At 31.7% G+C, this 12,384-nt stretch overlaps 1 protein-coding gene across 3 annotated transcripts in view; it reads left to right on the top strand.

Annotated features, from left to right (window-relative positions):
- The window catches only part of LOC139524378 (uncharacterized), an 85,538-nt gene that overhangs the window by 61,769 nt on the left and 11,385 nt on the right, over positions 1 to 12,384 (top strand). For all 3 annotated transcript variants that reach the window (XM_071319147.1, XM_071319145.1, XM_071319146.1), the window contains 9 exons: positions 588 to 758; positions 2,398 to 2,508; positions 3,053 to 3,181; positions 3,753 to 3,948; positions 5,128 to 5,257; positions 6,582 to 6,745; positions 7,295 to 7,383; positions 9,285 to 9,479; positions 10,053 to 10,186. In XM_071319147.1, coding sequence (XP_071175248.1) covers positions 588 to 758; positions 2,398 to 2,508; positions 3,053 to 3,181; positions 3,753 to 3,948; positions 5,128 to 5,257; positions 6,582 to 6,745; positions 7,295 to 7,383; positions 9,285 to 9,479; positions 10,053 to 10,186 — 1,319 coding nt within the window. The remainder of the gene's footprint in view (positions 1 to 587; positions 759 to 2,397; positions 2,509 to 3,052; positions 3,182 to 3,752; positions 3,949 to 5,127; positions 5,258 to 6,581; positions 6,746 to 7,294; positions 7,384 to 9,284; positions 9,480 to 10,052; positions 10,187 to 12,384) is intronic.

Raw genomic sequence — 12,384 nt, 5'->3', positions numbered from 1 at the left:
CGGTCTACTTTTTGTATGAATTATTGCCCTTGAATGAGCATTTTTAACAATGTATGTTTTTTATGACAAACACTGTATAGTAGATAGAGACAAATTGTAAGAAGGTAAAATTACCACCAGTACTAGATCAAACAAAAGCGTGTCATTAGTCATTGCCTAGTCTGCAATATTGAAAATTAGACATTGTTAAATTGCACATAAATTCAGCTAAGCAACTCAAAACTCTATTGAGACGCTTGTATACTTGTCTATATTCTCCAATCATTATGTTTATGCCTCGTTTATTATGCTCCATTAATGGGCATTATGTTTATGGTCTGCTGGTCGGTTCGTACGTCCGTTGTTTTTTGTGTACGTCTGTTCGTTCGTCCTTCTGTCCCGCTTCAGCTTAAAGTTTTTGGTCAAGGTAATTTTTGATGAAGTTGAAGTTCAATCGACTAGAAACTTAGTACACATATTTCCTATTATATAATATTTCGACTGTCAAATTAGAGTTTTGACCTCGATTTCACTGTCCATTGAACATTGACAATGATAATGAGATTGGGGCATACGTGTAATATGGACACATTTTTGTTATTTTTTAGATCGATAGGTGTCGGCCATACTTTATATGTCTCATGGGTGACAGGTTTGGATGGTGTCAAACAGAAGACAAACCAGATGATGTTCTGAATATGTCATATGATTATGCAATTGAAAACAACCCAAAACTGAAATGGATCGATAAATTTAGATATGATACAAGCGTTACTCAAGTAAGCAATAGTACATTTAGTTTATAGTGCATGTACAGTCCGCTTACACTATTTAAAGTAAAACATTATAAAATGCTTATAGAGATATAAGTCTATGATTGGTAAGAAAGAAAACGTTCAGAAAAATATTTGTAGTTTGCATTACCAAAATTGACTTGACAAATATTTTCGCTCCTACATTCCTTTTTTACCCTTTCCGTATAATAGCTCGTCCTCTTTTGTTTTGATAGGAATCATTGAAGAAACATGTGTTATCAATGTTCGCCTTGAGTGCAAAAATATTGGTACCGTTCATGTTATTACAACCTCATCCTGATCTAGATATAGAAATAAGCATTTGTTTTTACATTCATAATGAATTAATCAATGACACGAGTTTCATAAAAAGGAGCGAAAGATTCCAGAGCCAGTCAAACTCATAGATCGAAGATAACCTGACAACGCTATGGCTAAAAAAGAAAAAGACCAACAGACAAATAATAGTACACAAGACACAATATAGAAAACTAAAGACTGATCAACAGGAACCCCACTAAAAACTGGGGGTGATCTCATGTGCTGTGGAAGTGTAGGCAGAACTGCTCAACATGTGGCCCCTGTCGTATAATCCTGGTACTTTTGATAACTATCGTATTGCTTTTTTTATAACAAATCCGGTAAATTGTCTTATTCATTATGTCACATGCGTAGACATACATATTTCACTTTGTTTGGCTCCCTTCTTTGTGGCACTAAAGGAAATAGATAAGTTTGAAGCTCTTTAGTTTAATATGTCCAAACAAAATTCTCAAATATTAATGGTGATAATCGACAGGCTAATGTCTACTAAATTTCCTGCTATTTGTTTTGGTTCCGGTACTTTTACTACATATATATATATAGATCTATTTTTTATTTCCGATTTTAGGTTCCAAAAATAACCTTATCTTGCCTTCTCTTTCAAATACGTGATAAATTTAGATGTTAACTCTACTGATGGTCATTTTTATGTCCCCGCAACGAAGTTGTCGGTACCATATAATTTCGATATTCTGTAATTCCGTAATTCCGTCATTCTGTCATTCCGCAACAAACCATTATACGGAGTTGTTTTCTAAACGCCTTCAGATATTGGGCTAATTTTTGGTATGTGAGTTACTCGTGATGAGTTTTCGTTCCAATCTGCTAATTTTTGCAAAATTAAGGGTTTACAACTTTGAAAATTGTTGAAAGTCACAGTTATACAGACTTTTTTTCTAAACGCCTCCAGATTTGAGCTGATTTTTTATATGTGAGACTACCATCATGTTTGTGTCCACATGTGTTGTTGAAATTGCAGATTTTTCAAATTTTTGAGACGGGACCATTCGTGTCGCTTTAACACATCTAGTTTTAATTATTGCTCTGTGATGTCTAATTAATTGAATGATTTTTTAATTTAAATACTTAGATTTAATAACTGTTATTTATGAAATTGTTTAATTTTCGGGTAATTTACTAGAATCCTTCTTTCATATGAAAGGGTCTTTTCTTCGAATAAAGCACATTAACATACTATGTATAGTGCTGTTTACTAGTATATTATTTACCACACTTTACATTCAATTAAGTAATTCAATCTTTGAAATATGAAATAATCTTAACCTAACTATTTATGCAGTTGGAGGTGTTCCATGGAGTTTTGAACGACCCAGATCTGGTGAAAAATAAATGTTTCTTTTATCTTCGAGATCCTCCTTCAAAGGAGGATTTTTCAGAGGACGAGTATAAGGTAAACATCGTTTGTGAATTTTATATTATACTTGATAACAACAAGTGCAATGCTTCAATATTTGAAGTTGATAAATCAAATGCTTTAAATATTCTAAGAAAATTTTTCGTGTAGAATATGTGTATTTTTTTATTTATAAATTTACACTTAATTTATAGGAAAAAAGCAAATTTTGTTTTATGTTTTAGTATTTAAGTTGTACTCTGGTGCGGGAATTTCTCGCTACATTGAAGACCTGTTGGTGACCCTCTGCTGTTGTTTTTTATTTGGTCGGGTTGTTGTCTCTTTGACACATTCCCTTTTTCCATTCTCAATTTTACCTTTGATAACTATATGTTGTATACTGTACGTACTCGATAAGGGAATTGTAGTAAAAGACAAGTACGGTCAACCTAATTAAGAATAATACATATTGATAAAGTTTGCTGCTAGTATCCGAAATACAGAATGTTTTGTTTTAAGACTATAGTATCAAAACATATGTATGTTCAATGTTCTTATTTAGCAATCAATTTTTTTTAAATGTTTATATATAATATTTTAGCGACTGATATCTGAATCGGATTGGCATCGTACACATCAAGATTGGTTGAAAGACCAAGTGACTAAGCACAAAGATTTAAATGTGAGAACATTCAAAAAACCATTGGAAGTGTCTGAATATATTAAAAAGGTAAGTTTTGTAGATTATTAAGAAAAGCCTTTTGCAAATACTTATACATAAAACATATATGAAGGTAAATCGTTTTCTACTTAGTGTGTATTATTTTATAAAGTTGTTTCTTATGTTTAAGGAATACATGTTGGTATGGGTCACTATACGTCACTACATGCTCAAAATGTTAAAACCTAATGATGGTTGCTCATGTTCCTTGAATTGGCATAGTTGCATGCAATACCGTTGGGTAACATTATTTTTATGAGAAAGTGTTTGCATTTGACATGAGTAAACGCCGTATCAATGAGAATTAATACAAATTAGAATCTTTCAAATAACGAAATAATATACGTAATGACAGTTATCATTTATTTGGCGTCATTGATTGACATGTAGCTCATGTTTCTATATCCAAAACTGTATAATTTTACAAGCGGTATTGTTCATGTTATTTTTGTAGTGCTTAAAAATAGGAATACCAGTACTGTAGTTTAACATTTGCCGCCATCAAAAGGGCAGTGGCAATTTTCAACTTTAGTACAGTTTTTCTTGAAATATTTCATTTCATTAAACATATCGCTTCTAGGATTTAGAAAGGTGCCTTGATGACGATTTTCCAAAAGGAACAGAGCTTTCCAAACTTGAGCAACAGAGAGAGGCACATGCAGCATTTTCATCTGCAAGATGTAGAGTTTATATTGGAAGTCAAGATTACTTTACAGAAATAAACAACAATAGAAGTCAAAATCTCACTCAACCTTTTGTACTGCTTGGAGAGTCTGGTGAATATCAAGATACAATATGTTTATTTCTAATCAATTTGAATGTTCAATTTCAACTTTCGATTATTTAAATTATTAAAAGTTTGTAACTAATTAGATGTCAACCAGCCAACAGGAAACTCCTTAAGATGATAATTGATAGGCGATCAGTCTGCATTTGTAGTAGTTAAACAAGTTTATTCTACTCATCGACATTCGACTTATTAAACTTTTAGTTATTTCGCCTACAAGTATCATAATTTATTAGATTATTCACGCACTTGGTCCTCTTGTTTTTAGTATTTTATAACATGTTATATCAAAAGTCAGTTTTTTTCTTATTGTCTGTGGTCATAAAATATATTTTACCATAAGTTATGGCAAGGTCCAATTGGTGAACGTTAAAGCTTCATGTCGATTTTGAAATCTAAAGGATACATTTTTGGAGAGTGAAGGGACTTTAATATCATATTTGAGACATTGTCCACCTTATGTATACGCCTTTTACGATTCCATATGTAGATGTCAGTAATATATTTTGATCTTTTCCAACTATTTATTGTAAAATGCCTGTATCAATTACATGAAACTTTGTATAGTCAGATCGCAGATACAGTTTCATACTAGTTCCGGTTGTGACCCAATGGATAAGTAAGTTGCAAGGAAACATTATCTTTTCTTAGTTTTGTTTGTGATCATTTGAAGAGATCAGCTGGTTAGGCATTTCCTATAAAGTCCTATAAAAATGTAAGAAGTTACGTATCTAAATTGAGCTCCGTTCTAGTTTAGCGATGGTTCTAGCATTTAAAACATTTTTTTCAAAATACAATTTCCCAAAGTATTCAACGGTAAGGAATATTGACATTTTCTAAGTTTGATAAGAGTCAATTGTTCATCCACTATTGTGTAATGACTGACAATTTATTTTAACTCAATCCATGTGTTTTAAAAAAGAAAAACGGCGGGTGTGACAGGTGAAACGGACTACGAAACCCTTCCCGAGTTATTAATCAACAATGCCCATTATGGTGACGAACTGTATATTTTGGAACCAATTGGTCAAGTGGATATTACAGCAGCCATTCACATACTAGTACATGTTTTGTTATTACAGTTTGTATTTCATTTTTAAATCATTTACCTAATAAATTATTTTTAAAGAATACTTTTTAAATTTATACTATATAAATTCATCTTTAGGTTGTGGTAAATCAGCTCTGGTTGCTAACTGGGTCAAGCAAGTTGAAGAAGCAGAACCGGCAACATTCATGTTTGTCCATTTCATTGGTAGTTCAGCTGACAGTGCCAATTACATAAAGTTGATCAGAAGGTAAAGATAATTGTATGCAGGTCATAACATAGAAAGTTTTAATACTTATTCATTTGGGCACAAGTAAGTGTGTAACTATCTTAGCTTGCTTATGGTAAGGTCCAGAGTAACTGTTATATTGGTGGAATATGCTCTTTAACTTCGTACTTCATTTCGCCTTTATAATTTTTGGGAGTTGAGCGTCACTGATGAGTCGTATGTAGACGAAACGCGCGTCTGGCGTAAATACAAAATTTAATTATGGTATGATTAGTTTACATAGTACACAACTTAAGCATGTGTTAGATTGAGGTTCACATGAATTTATGCATTCAAAAGTTTATTATAATGTTCTGATTTTATAAATGAACGAAAATGGTTAATTTTTGCAAACATTTATGAAACATAAAGAATACATTTATTTGGTCAGTTATTCGTCAGTAACACAGTATTTCAAAATAAAAAAAAGACCAATGCAAACATTGAAAAAAATCATATCATAGTCACTAAATGACATTACAGTTTGCTTTATGTTATATAAACTAACAACTTTAGGCATGAACTTTGATTTACAGATAAGCATTTGCAAACCAGGAACAGCGGATGCAAAAATTGACATAGTTCGCTTTCCGCATCTATTTATTTCTACTTTTTGCCGTCTATTCCATTTAATGATAGTTATTTCTAGAATCATCCTTCCCCCAAGCTGATTGTCATCGTTTACCAAAACCTTCTTAACATAACTTGTTTTTTCACATGGCTTTTACATTTATAGGAAACATAATGTGATAATGCAAACAATTGTATTCTGACTAACCTATACATTTATGTTGGCACAATTTTCCAGTCAATTGTCAGATGTAAAAGATGCTTAAAATGTCAAAACCAGACCAAAATTGATATGTTATGTAACCCGAATAAGTCAGTCCTTATGTTTCGCTACAATTGTGCTGACTGATGATTGGTTCTCTATCGCACAGGGCACAACTTAAAATAGAAGATTCCGGAAGATTGTTAAGTGTATGAAGGGTTCAGACCTTATGAACGTAGATGAAATCCATTACGGAGAGGGACTGAACTGTTCGGGTTATTTTTTTTAAGTGTAACCTACTTATTTCTTTCTTATAGTAATCAATTTGAATGATATACTTGTTTTGGTAATCATATTATCTCCCTTATTTTTAATGCTTGTGAATTTGTATAAAAAGTGTGATATATTATTCAAAAAGATTCATTTGAAAATCTCATTCATAAAAAATATGTTTAATCAAACGGGTCCGGTACATTTCATATTTTTTAAATGTAGTAACTGTTGGAACTAAATTCTCATTATATGTGTTTGCAGGCTTTTTGGAGAAATAAAAGTTTTCTTCAACTTTGACATGCAGATTCCGTCATCTGATTCTATCCTTATTCATGAGATTGGCAAATGGCTTAGAATGGCGGGGTCATTGACAAAAGTTGTCATTGTATTTGATGCTTTAAATCAGCTCGACTCTGGTGAAGGAGGTAAAATAATATCAAATAAGGACAATAATCTGCGTTTACCAGTTTGTAGACTCATATGACATATTTCTTGTCTATACGGATGTCTTTAGCCATACGCGATTCTAAATAAATATAAAGTTCTTTCGTTCTTCCAATCAATATTTTTGCTTTACTTTGCTCAGATTAAACTACATCATAAACCCTCATTTGATTTACAAACATGCTTGGGACCTTGTCTCTCAGATAAATACTTTCGATTTGCCGATACTTTTCATTTTGAATATGTTGAATGAATTTTAACTACACAATGGCTTCATATTTGATCAACAGTGTGGAAGTAATAAGACATAACTTGTGAAAAATCTTTGAATCTGTCAATTCTCTACTCCTTCTGCATGTTTTCTAATAGTTTGTACAACGGATAGGGTATACGTAGCACAACAACACGTGAATTTTTGTTTTCGTTAAAAATCCAAAATAACACGTGTATCAGTGTTATTAAAGTAAACAAATGCCCAAATTTTTCATCCTATTGAAATTGTAAAAGGATGTCGTTATTATCTTATTTAGAGTTAGAGGGAACGGAGCATGATCTAGATTGGATACCACCAGAAATACCACCGAATGTTTTTGTTTTGATTTCAACACTTCCAGGAAGGGTAAGTCAGCATTTCATGATAAAGGTGTAATTTAAACACTTTAACATATATGTTAGATCTACCGTTAATTGTAATGCAGTTGTTCATTTGAAACAATAAAATTCATATTTTTTGCTTTTTTACTTTTATTTAGTACGTTTTGTTTTGTTGAATTTTCGCAGAACAATTAAACCAACCTGAATATCTTAAATAGCAATATCATTAAGGTACTGGTAAGTGATGTGATTTGGTATCTGTTCAATGAAGTTCAGACGGATTATAAGGGAATTAGGCCATTAATCGTGATTAGTACTACTACATGACCAAGTTTACTAGAATGAAATGCATAACAGTGTAGCTATGGCCATTCATTGACTGGGGAAAATTAGGTGAACGTTCGTCTGTAATGCCCACTGCTCACGACGTACTTATCATAGAAATTTAAACTGTGAGGTCACCAAAGGTTCTAAACGCCTAAATAAAATAATTAAAAATACTAATCAGGAATAACCTTTGTAATTTGAAAATAAATAAAAATGGCCTTCAACACGGAGTCTTGGCTCACACCGAACAGCAAGCTATAAAGGTTGAATACTTAAAATTCTTTACTTGATTTTTTGTTATGGTTTGACCATCAATTTTCCTAATATGATATCGCACGTTCTTTCAGATTATTTTTTTTACTTTTTTTAATTGGCTTTAAAATTAACAATGCATGATGTCGTCTGTTTATGTAGTTCATATGTGTTTTTCGTTTCTCGTTGGTTTTCCCGTTTGAATGGTTTTATACTAGTAGTTTTGGGGCCCTCTATAACTTGCTGTTCGGTGTGAGCCAAGGCTCCGTGTTGCAGGTCGTACCTTGACCTATAATGGTTTACTTTCATGAATTATTACTTGGGAGAAGAGTTGTCTAATTGGCACTCATACCACATCTTCCTATATCTATCTATATCTATACATTTTTTTTTCAACAAAAGAATACATCACAAGAATATAAGTTTTGTAAGAAACGTGAGAAATTGTGTTGGACTTGAAGATAAGGCAAAGTGACAAATATGTGAAAGAATGAATCTTTTTATGGTATTAAACAAAAAAATCAAATGATTTTTTAATTATCCAGAACTCTTCACAAACAAACCCCACATGTATACGCATTGAATAAATAGTAGGCCATTCTTAAATGATCACACCGTAGTTGTGCTCTTAATCAATGAGATATTTTGTGAATTAACCCCATCAACTTAATAGTTTTTTTTACAATGGATAAACCTATTTTTTTATTATTATTAAATAATATCATCTCTGAACATTATTATTCTTATAAATGACACGGTTGTATGTGATGATTATGATAAATATTTAAAACAAATTCCTTTCAAGCTTTGTAAAAAGAAAGTTTCATTTTATGTATTGGAATGTGTAACAAGTGAATATTTCAATCCCCACTGGAAGGCCTCTGACAGACTGGGTGAGCATAAAATCATAGCCGTTGACAAACAAGTTACAACCTACAAACGTTTTACTGTCGACCACACTGTTATGCAATTAGTTCTATTAATGGGGGGAAATTTAGACATGTAAAAATACATACAATCTATCGATAAAATTTACTGCCAAAATGTACACATCGGAATTTTTATCAACTCATCACATTTCCGCTTAGTATAATGTATGAGAAAGTAAGAAAGTGTGTTTTTTATTTGTTTGTGATAATTATTGCTGCTTTATTGGATATCTAGCGTTTATATTTTGTCATGAAATTGTGTTAAGAATAGTTATTGATAGTTCTTATACTCTTAATTATCTTGTTTTTCATAATGACAAATTGCATGACTTATTGTGGATTCTGTTGAATTACAATAATTAAAAACAAACAAATACACTTCCGGTTATAAACATTGATAATTCTTTTACATATGCAGGCAATGACAGCTTGCAATCAAGCTGGATGGCCAAGTATGCAAGTACAACCTCTACAAGACTCACAAAAGATGCAGATTCTTACTGAGTACCTGGAAGGAATTTATGGTAAAACTCTAAACCAACAACAAAAGGAAATGATTGTTTCGGTTAAACAGACATCAAATCCTTTGTATTTAAAATCGCTACTAGACGAGGTGAGTTTCTTATGTGTTATGATTTTGGGAATCCACAACTTAGTTAAGTCTAACATTTGTCTAACATTTATCAGTTATTGGTGTTTAGAATCCTGTATGTACTAAGTGATTTCAAATTTGAAATAGGTGCTGCCTTAAATGGGTAAACTTGTAAAACCAGATAACTGACAGAACCTCATCCTTTGCTGAATTATTTGCAAAAGTTTTAAATATGTATCTTTTTTTATTTAATAATTATCATTATTCTACCGTACAACGTTTGACTGGGTAATCGTGCAACACTAATTAGATTATATTTCATCAATACAAATTTTGAAAACTTTCTATACCAGTCCTATTATTTACCCATATATAAATAAATGCTTCAAGAAGAGATTAACAACATACGTTTTCATTTCAATAATGATTATTATACTTATTATAAACAAGAATGGGAAACTTGCAGAAGATGTAATTGATAATGACGTTATTTTTGGCATGTCTGTCATAGCTTAATCTGTTGGATGCCTTGTAGCATTTATCAAAATAATCCATAAAAAAATAAAACACACACTTACATAAAATATATTGTAGGTTCGTATGTATGGGTCATTTCGAACACTCACAGAGAAAATCCAAGAATATTTGTCTGCAGATACTCCACAGGACTTGTTCGCCAAAATTTTGGACAGACTCGAGGAAGACTTTGAAAAGGGAGATAATGCAAGGTAAAGCTTCAAACTATATATTGATGGTGTTCTCTTGTCCATGGCAATAAATGAAATCATCATTGTCTGAAAAATAAAAATTTTCATTTAATTTTTTTTCCTTGTAAGATTAAGTTGGGGTATTTTGTTTAAATTAAAGTATAAAAGCAACCGCATTTTCATCGGATAAGTACTTGCATGAACGACAGGATTGATGTCGCATATAGAGCAGAAACTTGTTGCCATTCAGAAGTGACCGGGTACATCTCTTGTTTAAAAACAAATCCTTCTATTCAGATCTACCAATAATATCTTCCTTATATTTTATTTTCCCTTCACGCTAAGTAAAAGCTTTAAAAAAGAGCAAATGAAAAATGGGGTCACCGACCTCGTGTTTTTATTTAAAACGCCATCTTTTTCATGGAATTTGGAAATCGGGACTTGTAGTAAAATAATTGAATATTTTATAATAAGTGATTAATTACCGTTACCATAACACACGAATATGACAGAAAAAAATAAGATTTATAACTACAAGCGTTAAGACATAATACAAAATTCGATGAGAATAACAGATAACTTGGTGATTAATTATCGTTACCATAACACACGAATATGACAGAAAAAATAAGATTTATAACTACAAACGTTAAGACATAATACAACATCCGATGATAATAACAAATATAACATCAAAACCAAATACATGAATTTGAGATAGAAAAGTACCGTGACACGTCTTATAGCAATGCGAATTCATACTCAGCAAACAGTCACAATCGGGAATAAGTCACGTATGGTCATTAAAATATCAGACGACGTAATGACAAACCACAATCTAACACGTGTTAAAAATGTCCTTAAATAGTTTGGACAAAGACACATCGTATGGATCAACCAATTCGTGATGGTATCTGTAAAATTTACGGAGTGTCATTTTTAATCTGTCCTCCTCATAACTTTGTTGGAGCAGTTTCTGCGTTAGGATCACACTCCTGTATATGAAGTCCGTATAGTGTGAACATGCACGAGAATAACGTATCAATTGAGAAATGTCAACACCATACGAAGGGGCAGAGGGTATGTTTCTTATGAGAAACGGGAAATTGATAATTGGGAAATTGAAATCGTCCCGTTTATCATATATATTCGTCTGAAGTCGTCCATCTGTGTCAATATTTACGAAAAGATCAAGGTATGAAGCAGTTCTAGAACCCGTAGTATCCATTATTTCAAGTTCAATGGGATATATGATTATAAATTATACCACGCTCGTAGAGACGTAACCTAGCCTTGTTCCGCGTCGGCTCGCTTCCGTTAGCCATCGAGACTGGCAGGTACACCAGGCCGCATACAGCACTAGAAAATAGACTTTGTAAATTTTGTCCTTAAATAGTGTAGAAACTGGAAAAAAAATCTTTTAAATTGCTCTTTATATGATCACATTAGGTTTGAATTGTTGTTCGAATGTTCAAAATATATTGACAATTTCTCAAAGTTAAATGATGATGTCAAACTTGTTGAAATAATAAAATGTTCTGATATTCAAAAATGTTTGAGCAAAATACATAACTTAAAACTTAAAATATATTTTTTTCTTTTTAATTTATTTCCATACTTTTTTTAAACAACATTCTATTCAGATTTTTATTTTTTGCTCAAGTATATATGCTTTTAAATGCATAAACATGTTTTAACTTTTTTGATGATAATTTTATGAATTTTACCGTGAAACTATATTAATATGTACATATCATGTGTTAAGTTTCTTAAGTGTTTATGTTTTGAACAGAAATTCTTCTTGAAAAAGCTTACATAATTAAATGACCAGCGATATTAAAGTAACAAAAAATATAAACATTGACAATAACGACAGTTAAATGTCTTACGATTTATATCATAGTATGCTGAATTCGTTTGAACATAAGCTCTAGTTAAATAAAGGCAACTGTAGTATACCGCTGTTCAAAAGTCATAAATCGATTAAGAGAAAACAAACCCAGATTACAAACTAAAACCGAGTGAAACACATCAACGAAACTATCGAACACTGAAATGAAACAGGAAAAAAAAATTGTAAATATGCTTTGGCAAAAAAAGTACCTGTGTTTCCGCTTACCTTACATACCCTTATTTTTAGTGCTTACTCTTAACGTTTTGTATGCCATTTTAGAACAAGCACTGTTAAAGTCGGACTAACCAGCTAAACAATCTTTGTA

Source organism: Mytilus edulis, chromosome 5 (assembly GCF_963676685.1).
Source record: "Mytilus edulis chromosome 5, xbMytEdul2.2, whole genome shotgun sequence".
NCBI lineage: Eukaryota > Metazoa > Mollusca > Bivalvia > Mytilida > Mytilidae > Mytilus > Mytilus edulis.
The sequence above is the reverse complement of the archived record's forward strand: the minus strand, read 5'-3'. Positions and strand labels throughout refer to the sequence as shown.